Source organism: Drosophila teissieri, chromosome 2R (assembly GCF_016746235.2).
Source record: "Drosophila teissieri strain GT53w chromosome 2R, Prin_Dtei_1.1, whole genome shotgun sequence".
NCBI lineage: Eukaryota > Metazoa > Arthropoda > Insecta > Diptera > Drosophilidae > Drosophila > Drosophila teissieri.
The window spans coordinates 9903558-9925237 of NC_053030.1; the positions used below are offsets into that span (position 1 = coordinate 9903558).

The 21680-nt window shown below is 43.8% G+C and overlaps 2 protein-coding genes across 3 annotated transcripts in view; one reads left to right on the plus strand and one right to left on the minus strand.

Moving 5' to 3' along the window:
- LOC122612345 (serine-rich adhesin for platelets) overlaps positions 1-21680 on the plus strand; it is a 58243-nt gene that overhangs the window by 26453 nt on the left and 10110 nt on the right. Inside the window, exons 1-2 of one of the 2 annotated variants that reach the window (XM_043785896.1) lie at positions 6888-7444; positions 9765-9888. In XM_043785896.1, the coding sequence (XP_043641831.1) occupies positions 7409-7444; positions 9765-9888 (160 nt within the window). In that variant the 5' untranslated portion in view covers positions 6888-7408. Of the gene's footprint in view, positions 1-6887; positions 7445-9764; positions 9889-21680 lie in introns of those variants that run through there. The other variant, XM_043785895.1, reaches the window with a different exon arrangement.
- Positions 4271-5954, minus strand: LOC122612346. The gene is given in 3 exon segments (XM_043785899.1): positions 4271-5706; positions 5709-5819; positions 5822-5954. Coding segments are annotated over 3 exon segments (1680 nt in total).

Consider the following 21680-nt stretch of genomic DNA (forward strand, 5'->3'; position numbering starts at 1 on the left):
CGAAAACCGAAAACTGAAGACCAGGAAACCGCAAGATCCTGTCCAGATAGAAGGGCGTGGTCGTAAACCAATCTGGAAGGGAATCAATTAAAGCTCATTAGCCTGGCCCAAAAACGAAAATAGCCAGGAAGCCCGAGCGATAAGGCAGCTGTCCGCCCGTCAAGTATAAATATATGCGGATAATATACGATCCGATAGCAAAGTCCGCCGTGGAAAGGCGGATGCCACTGGAGACGATCCGATAGAGCGGGTGTCATGGAATCTTTGGCAAGGAATTTCGCAGCGATTTATTTACGATTTATTTTGATTTCGCTATTGGGGCAATCTTTATGAGGCTCCCACTATGCGCGCCATAAATCTCCGCCAGCTGCGGCGCTTTAAAGCCAAATTCGCACGTCACCCGGACGAGACTGGGTGTGAATTGAGTATGTGATATGACCCAGTCGTCCCCGATTGACTGATAAGAGCACTCAGTACAATTGTGCCCGGTCATCGAGCAGTAATTAAAAAGGAATCACATAATTAAATATATTTCTCAAGGACTTTCCAGGGCCAAGAAATGGGGCACAGCACCTACTTCAAATGTATCTGCGTATAAGCAATGGTAACTAAAGGAGTCTTTCTTTTATTTTTAGTTATATCTATAGCTAATATTAAATAATATAATATTTTACATTTAAAGAGCACCAAAATTCTGTTTAAAAACTCTTATTAAACTAGTATTCAATCTTACAATCAGAGAGTTGGCTTTCAGGTAGCATAATTGTTTGTAGTAACTCGGAATAATTGCTCCGTTGAAGGTTTTCCAGCCCATCGATCTTATGAGCCTTCCGAAAACAACTTTCACCTGCGCCAACTGTCAGAGATTTCCCTATAACTACAGGCCACACGATACCCCCAAGCGTGACTCATTTCCCAGGCATTTTCGCATTTCCACCTGGCCAAATGGAGGCTCGCCAAAATGGCTCGCCGAATGTCCAACTAGCGCGTGGACACCGCGCTTAATCGTAATCAGTCATTGATATTGATTGGGCGATACCGTGCCCCACCGAGCACCACCCACCCCTCCGCCACCCGCCGACTGGCACCACCCACCGCCTCAAGGAGGCCGCGATGATTGACAGTAAATAGCGGCGCTTAGTGTGCGAGTGAGTGGGGCTGCTGTGCGAGGAGGAGGGAGGGGGGGAGGGCGATTGGGGAGCTGGTCAGCAGTTGGCCTCAAAGTTCAAGTGGGGCCAGCGAGGAGCTGCCAACCCGTTCCGCAGCCGCATGGGGCTGTCAACGCGATAATCAAGTGCAAATATTTATTTGGCAGTGCAGCGTTTGAAAGTTAATTAATTGAGTTTGCCACGTTGGGAAAACGGCATTTCCGGCAGCACATAAAACTTACAAAATAGCTTTGCGAAACCAAACTTGATAAGACGAAGAAGTTCAAAAAAGTCACATTTATTTTTGGATTTTTGTGGATTAAAGGTCGAGTTTGAAATATATTTACTATATCTATAATTTGGAACTACAAAAATTGCATATTTAAATCTTTAAATGTAGTTCGTTTAAAAATGTAAGATACGTGAACCACTGTATTTATGTCTTCATTGAATTAATCAAATCTCTCTCGAAATAGAGAAACCAAACGAAACGTAACAAAACAATTTGTTTGCCAAAATGGCAAATTAAATTGTTAGTTTATTAAGCGGCATAGTTGCTTGTCACGCCGATGTCAAAAAGGCCAAAACGGTAAACGGCGAGGAAACCAAAGAAATAAAAATAGCCAAAATGCTTTCGGCCGGGCCTTGAGCTGGCTATGAATCTGGCCAAAACGGCTGCTTGGCTCACTCGCAGCCATTAGGCAGACAATAAGCTGCGTCTTTTTAAATGGCTGTCTGTGGCAGGTTCTCGGCGACCGGCGCATGCAATTAAGCCAAGCCGAGTAGTTGGCCAAGAGGTTAAAATGGCCACCCACGCCGTCGGCTGGCCAATTAGTTTGATGAGCGTTTTCAACTGCCGTTGACGGCAAATGGGCAGAGCAAAAAATTAATTAGCTTTTTGCGGTATCCGCTTGATTGGCCAAATTGACAGTTCGCCCTCCGAAAAGGAGCCAAAATAAAGATTGATTGGAGTTCGGGATTGTTTTTTGTGGTGTCAATGGTAAACTGTCTAAGAAAACGTTTTTACTCGGTTACTTAACCTCTAACGTAATGTTTGAACGGAAGATAAGCAATCAATATAATATAATTACACACTTTCACGACATCTTTTGATAGCAAAAACCGCTTTAAACGGGTCCAAGTGTAATGTGGAAAAACACCTGATCAAATATTCCACAGAATTTCCCCTAAAAAGCACCTCGTTCATCTCAAGAGGCCAGCCATCCAAACATCACAAATATCGATTAAAACGCTCCTTTGAGTGGGTCCGAAACACATCCCAACTATCGTCATCGAGACGGTCACGTCTCTGAGAACTTTTATTTCGCTAATGAACAGCCCTCGGCTATCACTCGACAACTTAACATACTTCGAGTTGTTTGTAAGCGAATCTAATCGGTGGCAATCTGCGTAGCACATTCCTCGTGACGTCACAGCGATAGCAATCCGGCAATCTGCAATGGCCCGTGACTTTGGCCAATATTTTTGACGAAACTTCAGTCGACTTTCCACCTACTCGCAATGTAGCAGCTGCTCTGCGGCTCTGGGCAGTTGGCAACAGACTGATAACTGGGCCGAAAGAAATTAATAGTAATTGTTTACGATTTCGTAGGGGGGCAGGGTCCCATCGAAAATGGAATCTGAGTCACGAGACTGATGAAATAGTCGCTCCAAATTATTCAGGGAACAACCTTTGCACCGAAGCGAAATATCGTCCGACTGTTGGGGAGACAACGCAACCTAATCCCACTTAAGGTCTCCGTTATTTTCACTTCACATTTGAAAAGTGTAATTATCTTTTGAGTACTGAACGTGTCTGGAGGAATCGAAATGTCACTTTCGACCCCACAGATAATCCTTATTGGCTGACCACATGTTTACTTTCAGTTCAGCGCTACAACTTCTAGTAGTAAGGCGATTTGAACCGCAACTTATTTAATTCCAACTTAAATGAAGTGTGTCCCTTTTCAATAAAAGTCCCCTTCTATTTCTAAGTGGTTTTTGTCGTTATCAATAGTTTCCTATTGAATAGTTCGTCCAGTTCGAACCTTCCCGAAATTGCCCCTTTAAACCGTCTTATTATCGGCTATTTCACACCCACCCATTCAACGGCCAATCATCTCACTGTCATGCTGCTAATTTCGCCAGACTTTAATGAGCTTAAAGTGCCTCGCAGTGGGGCAATCGAATCCAATTCAATCCAAACCGTGTCTGTGCCAAAGTGCGTCAGCAATCAACCAGCGAACCAAGTGGCTGTCATGGGTCGTCATCGGCAGGCGTCAGGAATCAGACATCAGAAATCAGAACTCAGGCGTCCACATCGAACATCGAACATCGATACTGACAATGGCCCATTATCATCGGCGGATTACAAGGATGGCAAGGAGGACACAAAAGGGCGACGAGCGGACTGCTCACGGTGCACAAATCGTCATTGTCTCGTCGAACAAAGGGAATCACAAGAAGCAGTGGCACTTCCCTATCCCCCCCACACTTACCCACTGTGCATCCATGTCCATGTCCACGTCCTTAACCAAGTCCATGAATCGATGGCCAGTGGACCGCGCCCCCTTCTTGTGTTTCGCATCCTGGCCGGGAGCCATTGTCAATCAATGTTCAATCAACTGCTGCATTTTTGGCAACTTCCGCTGGGAGAAGTAGAGTAATGTCGTCCAATTGACACACTTCTTGTGCACTGTGAAAAACGTCAGGGCTAGGAACCAAGAAGTTAGTAAAGTAGCTAAGATGTTTCAGAATATTTTCTTAAAGGTTCCTGACTAAAATAATATTTTATTATAAAAGAAATGTAATGTTCTGAAATATTTTATTGAAGGGTCTGGCTAATATAATACTTTATTATAAGGGAAATGTAATCTTCTTAACATAGTTAATATAGTAAATCCCCTTCAAAAATATTCTTGACATTTCTTCGAGTGTCCTGGCAACGGATGTCGCATGCGGGTACTCGTTCTGTTGCTTTATTGTGACCCTAATCGCTTTAAATTGTGATATACTTAGGGGTAGTTCCGCTTTATTGCGTGGGTGTTAACCGTCTTTATGGCCATCCGGAACTATTGCCATTCCCGTGATTGTGATTGAGATTGAGACTGAGAGTAAGCCCATTAGGCGAACAGCTCGCCCAGGAAGCAGATCCCGGCGAGGGCGTGTCCGCCGCCCAGGACCATGGCAGCCATCACTATGTCCTCGAGTCGCAGTGGTTCGATGGCCTGCGGTTGGGTGGGAAAGAAGTGCAGGAAGCCAGCCTTCACGGCCAACTCGTGGACATCATCCACCAGTTTATTTTGCAATCCGGTCTCAAACAGGCGTTGCACATGCTCATTGTAGTGTTTTTCCAAGACCCAGTTTTGCCTGATGACCTGAACGGCCCAGGTGTAACCCACGGGATTGGATAGCTTCTTCATCCTGCGCCTTCGAAGGAATTTCTGTTGGTATAGGTAGAAATCCATTCTGTCCTCCGAGTCCACGTAGGCGTAACTTGGATCCAGGTTATTTCTCTTCGCCAAGTGTAGGGATTCCTCAACCAGCTGGAACCTCTCCCTCAACTCCTCCGAGCTTCCGTACACCGAATTAGGTTTGACATTGTGCTTCTGGAGTAGTATGCTCACATTGGCCGCCTTCAAGTCGGCCAAGTTTTCAATGGGTCTCTGGAACAGCTTTGTGGTCAGCATCATGGACAGCAGTGCCACATATAAATTGCAGAGAATAAATCCAATGCCAAATAGCAGGAGCAGTAACATCAATTTGGATCCACGCGAAGACTGCGGCAAAGACAGTTCCCGGTTCAGCAGAGTTTGCACGGCCAGCAGGAGGTACTGACCCACATCCCATTCCTTGCAGTGCAGGCGATGGAGCAAGGAACCCATTACCGCGATATAGAACACGATAATGCCAGTTCCGATCCAGACGTACAAGTCAAAGGGCCTGAAGAAGTAGTAGAACTTCTCGATGGGGTTGCCAAATGGCGCCATTATAACCACACGATTCAAGCGAACTGGTTGACTGGTGGCGTACTCGTAGGTCCTTATGAAGATACTGCCACAGGCATCGACTTCATCCTTCCTGACCATCTGCAGACATTCGCCGGTGGAATAGCGTTGAAATTCAGGATAAGGAATCGCTTGAAAAGTTGCATTGAGCCGATCCGCAAATATCTTCAACACGGTGGCTATACTGCCTTTATAGCGATTCGGAGAATTCGGTAGTTCATCTTCATCCACAAAGCAATGAGGCGGATCGTTGGTCACTAAAACTCGCATTGGATATCCCATCAAGTTACGGGTATTCCTGTTTTTTATATACTCTTTCAAGTTTGTAGGCCTTATATGCAAGTAAGGATAGGCTTTTATTGACCAAAGTTGGTCCCGCGAGTTGTAGATTAGCAAGTGTGAAAAGCCTGCATTCCAGTAAGCTTCACATATATCCATATAACTGCTTGTATTTTCTTTATCTCTATCTATCAGTAATATATCATTGAATTGCCTATCCGCGAGATAGGATCTTAGCACATCCAAAGTGGCCAAATTCAAATCCAAATCTTTTCAAGTCGTATTATTAGAAGCACAGGTTCGTCGTGATAGGTCTTAAACTCTTCACTTATGTTATTATAAATAACCAATTTCGGGTAATTGTCATCTGAGCTTGGAAAGTCAAGAGATTCTTTCCAAAGCCGATGTAAATTTGGATTTTAATTTTTAGTTCAGCACTCAATTGTAATATGATTGTGTCAGGAATGGACAAAACTATCCTCAAAAATATGATTATCAGAAGGATTCTAAGCAACGACATCTCGAAAGGCTTGTGAGTTAATAAAAGTTCTTCGAAAGACAGGCGGCAAAGTAACCTCGGTTGGCTAATTCAATTAAGTGAAATAATTAGTTGGATAAACTTATTATGAGGAATTAATTAGAGACTTAGAAATGCGTCAAATATATGCAATTAATCTTCAATTAAGTAAGGAATTGGATTCGTTGCTACAACTTTAAGAAGGGCTTGTCAAAAAAAATTTAATGTGAGTTCATAAATTGTAAAAAAGTATATTTTTAAAAATGGGTTTTTATTAAAGTTATACCATATATTTGTTTTAATGCTTTCATATTTAATGCTATAGATAAATATACATATATTATATTTAATAATTCCAAAAATATATTAAAAATATCACAGGCTCTAAAAAAACCGATATTTAGCATTGTATTTGTTTCTCTTTCTGAGATTCAAGCAGTTAACATTTTTAGAGTTGGACGTTACAGCCGTTTAACAGCGCGCCCTGCGTAACAGCTCGAGCCGCTGCCAACAGGTTCGAACGACAACAGCTGTTAGCTAACATGGCGTGTTGCACTCTGCTCTCTGGCCGAATATCGCATGCAATAAATTTCACACTGCAGCAGCAATGGCCGCGCTCACACACACACGCGCACAGACTTTCACGGGGAGCAACAACAAATGCGCAAGTTTTCAAACCGCTTTTGATGTGTTTGTTGTTGCTGCCGCCGATGTTGCCGCTGCGCCAACTAATGTTGCTGGTTGCGCTTATGTTGCTGCTATTGCTATTGCTGTTGCGTTGCCGTGGCTGCTGCCGCTGTTCATGTTCATGTTGCTGCTGGCGTCGCTGCTGCTGCTGCTGCTGCTTGTGTGGAAAGGAAGAAAAACACAAAGCCAAAAAATGTCGCACGTTTCGCTTCGGTTTAGTCTCGATAATTCAATCGCCCTGCCAAGACGTTCAACGTCTCGCTGCCGCAACGCCTTTAGCCGACATTTTGGCCAACGTCCCGAGCATTACGCGATTTACACACCCCCATATAGCCAATAATAACGAATAATAAACGTAATAAACGTAACGAAACGTGCCCCCAATAAAGTATTGAAACAAGAAATATATATTTTATTTTATGCTTACTATTGCCGCAAGCGCAAAGCGGAAGTACATCGCGTGTGTGTGAATTCGCGAGTGTGCACGTGTGTGTCTCCGTTTGTCGGCCAGCAATGAGTTTCGATTTCATTTCGCTCTGAACGCACATAGAGAATAGCAGCGCCCAGAATACTGCACATATTACACAGAGGGGACGGCTATCGGTCAACTGATTACACGGGGCCAGCAACGCCGAAACTGCCCAATGTCAGCCACATCGGTTAGCCAGCACGTTATCACCCAGCGACAACTACGACACCTCTGAATTTTAGTTTACTGCTCTGTGCCGGCAGTAAATGGGTTAAAATTATGTACATTAATCGCCGAATGAATGTCGAATCAGTTAGAGAGACTGCTGTTTTTTATTGTGAGTATTGCCAGTGATCGATGGCCCGGCCGAGTGAAGGTGAAGTGGTATTACTCGATTATGCTTGTAATGGGCTCCAAAACGGTTTGACGCCACTCTGGGATACTTTAATACCGGGGATACAACGCGGCTTTTCCAGAACCAGAATAATCCAGAATCTCCAGCAATGGAGCTAGTGCTAGTGCAAGATTAAGTGCTTAAAGGAAGTACTATAAAACTACCAAATGAAAGCATTTACTCTTACTTATTGTAGGAGGAGAATTTTGTGTTCAAAAATTAATTATAAATTTGTTTACTAATTAATCTAGCTAGGCAAGATTCTTAGTTTCTCAAAACCATTTTAGATTTTATCTACTTCTGCCCTTTAGGATATGATCCCAAATTAGCCCAACTGATGTCTGCTATGGCTTCCCTTTGGCTAACTAGCTCTTCAAAATGCAATTGATTGATATGGGAAAGAGCCCTACCATTCAGCGACCCTCGTGTTGGCCACTCGAATGGCAAAACCCCCCCAGACTATAAACAATAACTATCAAGGCCTCTCGAGCGAAAGCCGCAGCCTCAAGCACGGCTATCGGGCGTCGAGTTAGCCAAGTTACATGGAGCTCTCGGGCCAAACACTTCCTCAATACACAGCATAGGCCCACCCCACAAACACCCCCGCCGAAAACTCTCTAGTTGGTAGCTTCAAAATCTTATCAAGGCGCTCGCTTTGTAATGCTATCGAGCACTTCCTCGCCTCGAATTCCTCGCCCTGGGTAACCTCGTTTCGGTCCCCACAGCCAATGTGCACGCTTTATTTTCCCAAGCACTTCTGCACTGAGAAAAAATCTATCTACATATTGTAGTTATATAGTAGCTCCTTTAGTCGTCTTAGAGGAAAGATCATAAGGTGCTCGCTATGGCATTGAAAGCTTATTTGTTGCAAACGAGTATATTTTGAAATGCAACGCATTCACGACTTTCCACAGTGTACTTTAAGGTACTCTAGGTGGGTGGCAAAAGGGCGGGGGCGTAGGAGGTTGGGCACCGAACTAAAGTGAAGTGGTAGAAGAAGCCAAGGGTGGCGGGGTTTGCGACGGGTTAGGGGCAACCAAACGCATTATTTTGTAATTATCGACAGAGTTCTAATAAATAAAGCGTAGCAAGGCCCCACACAAAAGAGTTTGGTTACTTTTTCTGGGTTGATGAAATTATGAATGGAGATAAGGTGTGGCACATGTGGCAGCGGGAGGGGGGCAATAATACTCAGAAAAAAGTTGTAACTCTCATTCATTCAGATACCTCGGGCAAGGCTGAGCACCTACTAGTTTAAAAATAAATCTTCCAACTGCAGATAGCAAGGCTGGAGTAAACAAAACGTAATTTAGATTCGTAGCCGACTTTTACAATAATTGCCCAGAGATAGTTGGTCCCATAAATCTGCGAATGAATCGTATATGATTGCAATTAAAACTTCGCAGGAATGATCAAAATTACATGGTCAAAGTCCTATTTACATCACGGCAAGCCCAGAAGCACCTGACTTCCACATATCGAAGGTAGATCTGGGTCCGACGTGATTTACAACCTGACCTGGCACAATAACACAAAAGTCGGCGGCTGAAGGGGTAACACACAAGCGCCGCCCGCCTGGCGAAACAATAAATTCATTAAACCAAAGCCACGATTATTAATGAATGTAATAAAATACCAAAGAGACAACTAATCAAACATGATAAATTACCGGGCAAAGGGGCCTTTTTGGGGGGCTGATGGGGTAAGGTGAGGGAAGGTAATGGCTACCGACATACGCCCCTGCAGGGGCGTCGAAAAGGGGGGCACTCAAAGATGGCAATCGAAGAACAGGCAAACAAACAACGTGAAATACTTTTGTGCTCTGTTTGCACTGTGGCGAGGGTATCAAAGTATTTGTCGTGACATCGTGTAAACATTGGTATGCAATTTAGGTGTGATATTTTGTAGTTATTGCCGTTGGTCCCTTTCTGCCGTTTTTATCTGATAGATACAATTATTGATGGCCCGGTTGGCAGATAGTAAGGCGATAAGGCGGCCACAAATGGAGGAAAGAAGTGGAAATTGCTAAACCGTATATACCGGGAAATATTCCAGAATTGAGTGCTAAACAGCTAACAGCTACGGGTTGAATACAAATTGTATTTTTTAAAAATATTGGTCAGACATTTAAGTTGCTTTAAAGGCAAGAGAAGGTCCAATATAAGCCGAAGTAAACGCATTCCAAACTTTTAGAATATCTCAGAAACCCCTTTTAATGTTCACATTTTGAAGAAACTTTATGTTCCGTTTTTATATGTTCCAGGTGGTGATTTCAGGTGCATTATGTACAGTAGAAGATTACGTAATAATGTCACAGTGTGCACACAACAAAGCCATACACCTAGCTGCGGAAGGAACAGTCTCAGTGACAGACACTTCACAGATACGTAAGTATTCCAATAAATTTACTACTTAACCCCACTACCTCCTGCTACCCCCTCGTGCCCCTAACACCTCAAGTGCCCCACTGCAGGTCTCCTGTTCGTTCGGATGTGTTTTTTGTTTATTGACACGTCTGCAGGAAATGCCATCACATTGCCATCTAATTTACAATTTTCGACTCTTTCTCCTCGGCCGTGCCCTCGAAACCTTTCACAAAACAATATACTCGTAGTATGTATCCCGAAAAATAGAAAATATTTCAACAATTTCCAGTAGTTTGTTGCTGCTGTTTGTTTGCATTCGATTTCCATGACAATGGGTCGGGAAAGGTGGGCGGGGGCATTCCACTTGGCTTGTCCAAATGTCGGTAACAACAATAACAGAAAGTGCTACAGTTGTTGAATATTTTCCTACTTGATCTATTGATGATGTTGCCAACCGTCAAGCGAACGCGTGACGAAATCCACTTGAGATGCTGTAACAGCGGATGGAATGGCAATGGAGCTGGGAAGAAATAATTGGAAGCCCCAGAGTTTTCTAAAAGTATTAATCTTATCAACCTATTTGAAAGCTGGGGTATGCGGAAAGTCAGTAATTGCACTCGTACCAAGTCTATAAAAGAACATAATATGTCACTTAATAAACACTTTAGCCACTTCGATTTGAGCCTAAACTGTTTGAAATACACATTTCCAAACGCAACCTTTTTGGGGCATGCATAAAGTGCGTAATTTATTGCGAAAACTGGCAACAAAGCAACTCACACCGGAGAAAAATGAAAAAATCATAAAAATTTGCTACGCTTTGGGTCAACTTTCACTCGACGCAACGGCAACCTTTTTTCGGGTCTGACCATGGCCAATTAGAGCCGCTGCAGCTGCTGCCTGAAAAGCAAAAAGAAGAGAGATACAAGGACCAGCACGAGCTACGCAGCCTCGCTCAGCAGGATAATAGGGAGAGAAAGGACGGGACAATGGCGGTTCAGAAGAAGCGAGCAAATGCTGGAAAATGCACTGACAACAGGTGCAAAATTGTGTTTTGTTTGTTGCGAGTGCGCGTGAAAATTTCCAGCTGGCCAGGGACAGCGACTGGGACAGGGACATGACCACTTAAGACCTAATGTGCGAAAAGTTCCTTTGTCAATTTGCACGCCCTCTCACCCAGCGACCCTGAAACTTCATTCATTTGCATGGCTAAGCTCAGGTAGTCGGGGATTATCCCTCGTTCTCACCAAGACCTCGCTGCATTCGGGTTTATCCCACTTGTTTGGCTGGGAATTTCCCCCGCAGATTTACGGTGGTCAGCCAAATCCCGGGTTAGCTGGAAAATATCGCCGAAATAAGGGAATGGCTGCTAATGAATCCTGACATCTCAATCAATTATGGGGTTCTGCATTCGAAACGGAAGGGAGGTGGAACTTTCACCACCCCAAACAGAAAGTGAAAACGCACTCACCCGAAACCACAACATTTTCCCATTTTCCAAAACAGAAGCGGGCCACACGTCAATAAATCACACGATTTAATTTCAGACCAACAGAAGGCGAAAATTGTTGAGGTGGCTTGTGTGGATTGTGGATTGCGACGTGTTCCCTAGGACCGCAACTGCAACTAGGGACCATGGCCATAAAACATTTTATAGCTCATCATGTGCGCTCATAAATCTGAGAACGCAATCAGTTCTGGCCAGCTCCCCTATATACTCGTATATGTATGTTATTGCGGCCATTTGTATATCGCATAGGTTCAGGGCGTTGCCCAATCAACACCTAACCCTTACCCTTACCCTTTCCTCGTCCACGGGACGCATGTAACAAGTAACGCAACCGTTAATTTCTTGATCAAATCAATCCCAGTCCGCGGCTGGCGGCCCTTTTCAGCAACTCCTACCCGAATTCCATTTGAGTGGTCCGCTGGAAGTTTGGCCGCTTGTTTGCCTGGCAGTTCATTAAAAATGTTTAGCATTGTTCAGCATCGTTGAAGGCGGCAGCGCCAGTGATCAATCAGATACTCGCACTCTTAAGATTCTGTACCTACGATTGCCCAAATGTTTTCATGACAAGTGCGAGATTGTCGGATAATCATCTTGGTGGCACACAATACTGATGGGATCTGCAAACTATATATTGCATATGTCTTTTAGCTAAAAATATATAAGAAGTATGCATATTACAGAAAGGACAGTAGTTTGCATATTACTGAAATTTTGTAGAGGTGTTTTACCTTTGAATTCCATTTGGGTCCATATTCATTCATCTTCACTGCTGTTTGTCTTACCTTACACGAACCTTTTCCCAAATCTGCCTTGAACATATTTGTTAATCCTTTGGCATCTGTGTATGTAGTATGTATGTATGTACTTCTCCCCACACAAACTTGAACCCTATGCACCTAGGCTTACTTTCTGTGACACACACTGCGATCACACTCGCACACACAACTAGTTCCCAAAGAAAATCCCTCAATGACTTTGCCGCCTGGCCCTGAGCCCGAAAACCGAAAAGCGAGACCAAGCCGGCGACGAGACCCAGAGACCCAGACGAAGAGGTGCTAATAATGTGGGAAATATTTAGCACCATCATTACAAACATCATTAAAATATAAATAGATGTGTTTAACATGAACACCCAAAAGGGAAAACCAAGGAAAAAGAGCGCCCGAAACATGGAACAGAAAGTTCGACTTGGTCGAAAAGGAAATCATGGCCTCAAAGAAATTCCAAGAAATAGCACATGCTCTTGGTCGTCTTTTTGGGGGGTATGGGTATGGGTATGCATGTGTATGGGTATATTGAACCTATAGGCTCTGGCTCCGATCGCGCAGATTCATCAATTAACGCCCCTGCGAGGGAGACGGGTGACCGGGGACGGAAGGAGACGGAAAGAGACAGATAGCCCCTTCATTTCGGTCCAAGACGTCAGCAAATAAATGCATTTCCGTTGGCCAGTCGTCAGTCCACAAACAAATTTCCAAGAGACGCCGACGAAGCTAAAGAAAATGCTGAAAAATGTTGAAAAATTCCCAAACAGATTCGACTCGATATTCTCTTACCTACCGCGCGCCAGAGAAGCAGAGAAGCTGAAAAGAAGAAGATGAGGAAAAAGGGGCTCAAACGGTTAAGAAAACATGGTCAACAACAAAGGCGAACAAGTGTACCGCTTGCCGATCGTCAGTTCGACAGTTTTTGGTCAATTGCTTCACTCGGTCGTTCGGGAGTTTTGGAACAGAGAGATATGCCAAAGGGCCTGCATTGATTTCCACTTAACGCTTCAAAACTCAAGTGGCCTTCCAGTCCAGGCCATATACATACCATACCATACCACATTATACTGGACTAGTACCATTCCTTTTCGAGCCAAGTTTGCTGCTGAAGTAAACGCGCTTTCGTTCCTGGCTCTCTCTGTTTCAATATTGTTGTTTCCCACAGTTGGTCAGAAAATATTTAAGCGCCAATTTGATGTAGTTTTTCTTGTCCCAGTAGTTTTTCCTCTTCATTTCTTTCACTTCTTTGTGGCCCGGTCAAGTGTCCCCCCTTGAATTTGAATAACAATGCCGTTCGGCTCGGCTTCAAAGCTGGCTTTCTTTCCCGAATTCTCCCCTCGATCTGTGCCCGGCTTCGATTTTGGTAATGAGCGATTGGGTCGTTTGATCTTCAGTTGGCAGCAAGGAGCCGGGTTGTCAGCAATTACGCACTTGACGGGGAAAATCGGGGCTGACAATGGAGCTGGAAGGAGCTGTTCAATGGGCTTCGATAGGGGGCTAGTCAGTCGATGCCTTGGAAATCAAAAGTTCTCGGAATCTGTTGTTGTCTAGCGTGGGAATAGAGTTGTGTTTTGGAGGTGCGAGGGATTGGGAAACCAGAAGTGAATGGATCTGCTGTGGGAGCAAATCAGGTCTTTAAATATGAACAGGATCTTAGGATTCTTAAATAGATTTAGCTAGAACTTTAACTCCTTCCATCTTAGTCCCCGTGGAAAGTGAAGCCCAGCAAGCACTGTTTTTAGCTAAACATGCAACCGAATCGTGTTCTAATCAATAAAACCCACCACATGCCCCACAGCCATCCGATTATCTGTGAGATAATCGAGTCCAGACCCATCGCAGACTCATAACTGTAGCACACTCCATGCCGCACACCGTTAAACTGTGCATTTTACGAGCCCAAAAGCAATCCAAAGACCAAATCCAAAACCAAAACCAAATCCAACGCCAGAACCGAAAAGCCATTAAAGAAATGCCGTCGCGGATAAAACAAAACGCCGCCGATCAGCGATCACCAATCGATGTTGCCTGTTCCCTGATCAGTGTGGCAATAAATTCATCAAACAAATATTGCTAGGCCTGCTGATCGACATGAATATTAAAAACCACAAAACTATAATCAGGGCATTATGATCAGTGCGGATGGTCGGTGGGTCCACGGAACATATCAATCTCTCTGAGCCAACGCTGTTCTTTCTCTTCCCTTTTTTTTTGTTATTTTTTTGGTGCAGCCATTAACTGGCTGCAGACGACCTAATGGACAAGATCTTTCGTCACTCCCCGAAGGGATTTACCTTTTTGTGTGTTGGCTGCTCTGCCGCAACCATCGATCGATAGATCTTTCGCCTGATCCGCTGTGTGTGTTGATCCTTAAATACCCTTTAAATTGATCTTAATTCCCCCCAACCGCATTTATCATCATTTATATCGGCGGCCCTTCCGCTTTTTCCCGCTCTCGGTGCCTGAGTGCTCCGATATGCTATCTCTCGGAATGGATGTAATGGAAGTGCAGGATCAGGCATCTGTTGGTAGGGACATGGACTCAAAGGACCATGCTGCTCCTGAATGAAAGATACTTTTACAGATCAAAGTGCTTGAAGGTACATCACCTGAAGCAAAAATGATGTATTGGCCCGAAAGGGTTTCCCTCTGAATGTTAGCACAGGCAAGTTTATTTTTGGAAACCCCCTTCGGGTTGCATGATTCACAGCCATCCCTCAATCGATAATCTGGAGTGTCTGTTCAATTGATTTAGCCTAATTTATTTTAAGCATTTCCCAGAACAAAACGTTCCGTGTCATTGGGCAGGAAATGTCGCAAGCTCTCGAGGCTTCGTATATGTGTATAAATTGTGGTCAAAGCCAAGACATCTGTCAGTTGATCATTGCGGCAGAACGGAAATGCATTCATTTGTCAGTTGGCTTGTGCCGGCCAAATAAATCAATTCACTTGGCCGGCTGGCTCCCTCTTCGAAATGCTTCATTTTCCACCCAATATCGCCGCGACTGCCACTTTCCAATTACGTAAAGTCTTTAAAGGAAGCATTCAGTTGGGGGTTCTCTGCATCGCGTGCAGCTATGTATATATGTAAGTTCAGCTGGGTCCTGCAGTCGGAATCGAATCGAGTTCCACTAGTACACTACCGTTTAATGAGCTCGCGATGGCAATGGTAATGGTAATGGTGATGGTGATGGTAGTGGCTCACTTCGCATGACTCAAACTTAAACTCGAACTTCAAACGGCCGTGTGGCTCCTTCGGTTTTTGGGCATGCAAATGGGTCTTTTAATCATACGAAACCTGTGTATTTTGGGCAGTTGTTAATGGCAGGAGGAGTTGGCTTGCGTGTCTTTGGCCTGTTCCCAGCGACACGCAACGCAATCCCCCAGAAGGCCCCCAGCCCCCAACCCATCCATTTAGTTCAAGTATCTGCTAGATGACAATGCGTGCCTGCCGACACCTTGCCAACTACATTTGTAGTGCTGGTAATTGTCGATTGCGGGGGCAAATTGACTTTCGATTGGCACATAATTTGCCCACTGACGTAACCATGAACTTGGCTCAGCTTTGGCTGTGTCTAGACCACACTCAGACATTTTAGCCGGAATGGCAAAACGGAGCTCTTAACTGGGCCTTTAATAGAGTTATCCTGGTGCCGATCAGGCGGCACATAAAAATGTTTTCTTATCTGCTTATTAAAGGGTCGCTGTGCCGCAAAACAGGATTCGAGTAGCATTTTGGCCACATAAAGAAACATAAAGACTGAAAATCGAAGGGTTTGCCGGACATTGACCAAACGTTTTGGCGCGAAGTTAAGCCCAAATTATGAAATGAGTAGGAAGCGCCATTAAGCCCAAAAGTCATTAAAAGAAGCGAGAGAATGAAGTAGATCTTCAAGGGGACGAGAGAAACCGAAAGATTGAAGAATTTACCAGTTTAAAGATACTTAAAAACGTTGCCAAAGCACAACATATAGCAGCATTATTACAAATTATTTTGGTTAAAAAATATAAAATTAATATACATATACGTACTTGTTTACATTACTTGCAAAACAAATTGCTCATTATATATCAACATACTAATTATGTCAACCTATTCATAAGTGACTTTTAAATAAAGTTTCTTTTTAAAAGACTACAGGAGCTCCTTTTCTAAGATCACTTATGCTTTATGTTTAAAAAATGTTTATTTGCCATATCTATCAATAAACTTCCAGAAATATGGCACAATGTAGCACATTTTCCCATTAACTGATGGCCCCGTTAGTGGAATCAAATGCAATAAAGTAATATTTATGTATGGATCAAGAATCCGCGTACGTGATGAACACTTCCTCATTGAGTCAAATTTTTCAAAAACTTTCCCATAGCTAAGATTACATGCTTTTCGCCATAAAACATGAAAACGGAGCCCCAGTATCAACAGCTTTGCGAGTGCCTTATAACAGGTTTATTTTTCCAACGAATCAATTCGCAAATATTCCCAGGAAGGTGGAAAAATAATTTGAAAAGAGTTGCGATCCCACTTCTTTTACGAGCTCCTTGCACCTGAGGCCCTAATTAAGTCCTGGCCGAAAGTACCGTCTGTGCCAAGGATCTCGCTGGAAAACAAACAAACAAAATGTTAAAGTCGAAATAATGACGCGCGAAAAACAATAAAACAAAGGCACTATGCACTGAACACTGAGCAGTGAGCAGTGAGCACAGCGAACCGAGAAATAATGCTGGCTGCAAAATGACAGACAATAAAAGTGGGCTAGGACTCGGGGCAAAATCCAGCTGGCCGGCCGCACTTGGCACCTTTTTGGCCCGATCCTGTTGGTTGGTTGGTTGGTTGGTTGGTGGCCACACAGCGTCAAATGGCCAGCCGGGCGGACAAGGACATGACGTTTTTATTATGCCCAGCGTCTGACTTTTGCTCTAGGACAAAAACTGGAAAAAAACAGGGAAAAAAACAGGAGAAAAAACAGGAAAAGATAGACGGCGCCCTGCGGAGTAACCCGTGACCACGTCGACATACATAGATCTCCTCTGGTTCTGGCCGGCCCTAAACTTTTGTTTTACGGCGCACGGGTTAGGGGAGCGTAAATCAAGAGGTGTTATCCTTGGCGCTGAGGGGTCCAGGGTCCATCACTAGAATTGCACATGCATTGCTGTTCCAGGTTTCCCTGCTCTGCCGGCAATTTCAGCTAATTAATGGCATCATTACAGAGCTCCGTAACCCTCGGACATGTTAATAGTGCTCTCTGTTTACTTTTTAGCCGTTCGAAGGGATAATTATCTCGTAAGTGGTCCTGACACGCCCACCCATTTGGATCCTGCGCCAGGGTAAACAGCTCAGCATTAAGCAGGAATTTTTGGGTGGTCCCACTTGCGACTCTGGAACTGAAGAAAGAGGGCGGGCAGCTTTCGAAAACATTTTCCAGCAAAAAACCCTTGGTTTCCTATACACTGTTTTGATCACTTCAGATTGCAGTACTCAGTCTGCTTGATGATGGAATTTCTTTCAAGCGACTACCCACCTTGTAAATTCCCAAAGATATTTCCTACCGCTCACAGCCGAGTTGCAACTGCATACATTGCACCAGTCGATTGGCAATGTCTTTCCATTTTGTCAAGCAATTAGAGTACCATTCAAGGAACGCGAAGATAAAGAACCTTCGGTTTTGACCACTTAATTAAAAGTGCATAAATTTGCCACTCTAATTTCGAACAATAAATTCTGCAGCGCCCCGAAGTGAGCGGAAATTCAATTACAAATCCATTGCGAGACAAAATAGCGGGAAATTAATTCGTAATATTTATGGGGCCATACATAACCATAAAGACGGCTTTATCTGCTGTTAACCCATTAGTTGACAAATTTTCGAATTTTCGCGGCTCGGCACCCACGCAGCTTCCTGGAGAATTACGATCATTGGCCAATCGATGGATATTAGCACCTGTCTGCGTAAATCCCGCGACAACTATATCTTAATTTATGGTGACGTAATCAATGCTTCTGCATATATCTCGGCCATAACTCAGATCGTTCGCGTGCGTGGATCCAAATGTTAATGGGCTTCGGAGTGGCAAAATTCGAGAAAACAAGCCAACAAAATTCGGCAAAATAGAAAATAAAACTGAAATGGCTGAAGAAGTGATAAAAAGAAGTGAAACAATTCAAATTGTCACAATAACTCAGCGAGTTATGATCAAAAGGAAGCCAGCAAAATTTTACTGTTTACAGGCACTGGCACTGGCGACTGTTGCAACTGCAACTGCAACCTCCGCAGTCGAGTGTTAACGTATACCCATTAAATGGGATACCGAAAGGCGTAAACAAGTGACGGAGACTGCAGCCGTCGGCAAAATTTATGTGACCGGGTTGACAATTTTTCCAAGTATTTTTTTGTAAATTTTATTTTTTGGGTGGTGCGTTTTTTGTGCCTTTTTCTCTGCTTTTTATTTTTTGGCCAGCTAGCTGGTGAGTATTTGGGACCTGCTGGTGGCGCATTAGCGGGGCCATTTCAAGTTGGCTAACACTAACACGCAGTTTAAACGGCTTGTAAGTGACCACGTTTGCACTTAATTAATAAAGTCCGCAAATCCATGCCACACCGCTGACTTTGTTGCCATGTTGCAACTTCGATTCGCTGGCGATTCGAATTTGAGTTAGAGTTAGAGTTAGAGTTTGCGTCCTTGCTTAGATAACATTGCAATTAGTGTTGCTCGATGCAATATATTCTTGTGTTTATTTTAATAAATTGCCATCGAGCCGGGTCGGTTTAACTTAATTAAATGCCAGTTTCAATTTATTTTCCATTTACTCTCCCTGGCTGCCTGACTGCCTGACTGCCTCACTGCCGTCTGCCTGCCACAATGAAAGCGAAACCGCAGAAACAACAATATCGCCGCGTATCGGCGGGTAAATAAACAAAAGCGGGCTGGAAAAAAAAAGAAAATATATATGGAAAAAGAAAAATTGCCTCTGTGGCTGATGGAACTATCAATGTAATTTAACATTCATTCGCCGCCAGCAGCAATTAACTGTAAATAACATGCGGAGCGGGCTGCGTGTGTGGTCTGCAAAAATGGTTAAAAAGCAAATAAATAAAGCACCACTTTCAATATCGACTACAAAGCGGCTTCTTCTTATTGCCTTGTCATCGAACTTGTCCGCAGGCCATTCGATTGATAAATGCTTTGCATATACTCGTATCCATCCCGGTGTATCGATATCAGCAGCAGGAGGCCTCTGAAATAACAGTATTCGGTATCTGTATCCGTATCTGTAGGATGAGTAACTTTATAGTTGCAGAAGTTCCGCACTGAGTCACTGCATTTGCACTGACTTGCAGCAGACAGATAATTAATTGACTTTGCATTAATAAATGCCACTAATTATTGATTGAAAGTGACGAGCTTCCGCAGGAAGTGACTAATCCATTGCAATCACGCAAAAGTCTATGCATTTCAGCGGAAAACAACAAACTCCTAACTTTACTAGTAAAACTCAAAGTTTGCACTTTGGAAGACAAATCTGGAGCACATAAAATGCTTTTTACATTTTCTTTTAAATTTTATGGCTATTTTAATCAAATTCAACAAAAATTCTTGAGATGTTTGCGCTTATAAGTTTTATCTCGCATTTTTCTGTAATTTTAATTGCCTTTTCTTGATTTGGTCGACCACAAAACTCAATCAGGCCACATAAATTATAAGCAAATAAAATTCGGTGTGGAGTCCACAAAATTTGACCCAGAAATGCGTAGCGTTGACTCCAATAAAAGAGATTTTTCTTCCACGATTGCTTCTAGGGGCACCACCCACATAAAGAGCAAAAAGAGAGTGCTTTTCTCCCACCTCTCTTCGCTCTAGGTACACTGGACAAAATTTCTTTAAGAACATTCATATAAATAGAAGACGAGAAAGTTAAAGTGGAGATGTATATTTAAACTGAAACGTAACCTAATCACAGATGGTTGTTCTTGTTCTAGCAAACTTGATACATGAAATGAAACTTTAAATTTTACGATATAGAATATTTAATAAAAAATATATGGTATATATGTACATATAATATGTGAGGTGTCACTTCTCTTCACTTCATTGATGATGGTCTTTAAAAGTATGCAAAGGTATATTTTACAATGATTACATGATTCTGCAAAAATAATAAATGATTCCGGATCTCTATAAAATATCACTTGAGTTTGTGGCCCTGCCTCTTCTCAGTGTACTGTCTGGTATTGTGGGGGCGACAACTCGTGCGCTAATTAACTCATTGACACCGTGCCCCCTGCGGCCGTCGCCCCGATGCACTGCATCCAATTCCCGGGGCACCGATTCGGGTGGCGTCAGTGGAAGAATCGTGCGTAAAACTTGAGTACGCTCCGCATTAAATGGCGCTAATTTCGTGGCATTCGAGTTGGCTTTGGAGCACTGGGCAGCTGTGGGCAGCCGTGGGCAGCCGTGGGCACTGGCCAGTGAAAATGGAGCTGGAGATGGAGCTGGAGCTGGATATATGTAGAGCTGGGGCTGGGAGTCGAGGTCTGGTCTGCAGGGCGTGCCAATGCAATTAGCATTAGTGCAGTTGCCGCGAGGCGACGAGGAGGGGGGCAGTGGAGGGGTGGAGGTCGAAACTGATAAATGGCTGCAAGTTGAGGTTTGTTTTCCTTTTGCCCAGGCCCAGGGCAGTTTGTTTGCCGCTCTCCGCTTACAAAACAAACCGAAATGCCAGCCGCGGCACCAGGCGAGCAAATAAAACGGTTTCTTCCAGGAAACGTGACAAAAACGTCAATAACTGCGGGCTCCATACGCGTACTATACCGTATACTATAGCCATATAGTGGCTGCAACTACGGCGATTCCGATGACGATGCCAATACCAATGCCAAAACCAATACGGATGATGGCCAGGGCCACTAGCTGCAGCATGTGACAAATCTCACTTGTTTGTTGACTCTGCTGCATATGCAAAATGCAATTACTTAGGGCCGCCTGTAATCTAAGACGCTTCACCCAGACCCGCCTCAAGACCCCAGACTCCAGATTCCAGACTCCAGAGTCCAGGCTCGACACTCCAGAGCCCAGACTCCAGAATCCAGAACCCAGGGAACCCAACTGCAATCGTCAGCGTAAAAGTTCCGGGAATGCAGCCATCGAAGTGAACGCCTCAGACGACATTCCAGGAACTATTGCAACTCATTGGGGCAATGCTCTTGGGGGCAGTATGCTCCAGAGCCAAGGATAACTCTTGGTTCTACATCGAGAAGAATTCAGGGTAAATACTCGATAAAGACTTACATGAACTACCCAACTATAAACAGAAGATGAACAAGTCTTAATGAAGTTATGAGCTCGCATGTCAACATAACACTATAATACATCGGTGGTAATACTAAAATATTACTATATACAAATAGTATTACGTTTAGATGAGAGATCGCTGCGTTTCCTGCCATTTGTTTGCCTTTACGTAAGTCCAAGATCATAAACTTAGGGCATAGAATTCCCCGCATAAACAAGCCGTGTGATAGTGAAAGTAGAATCTG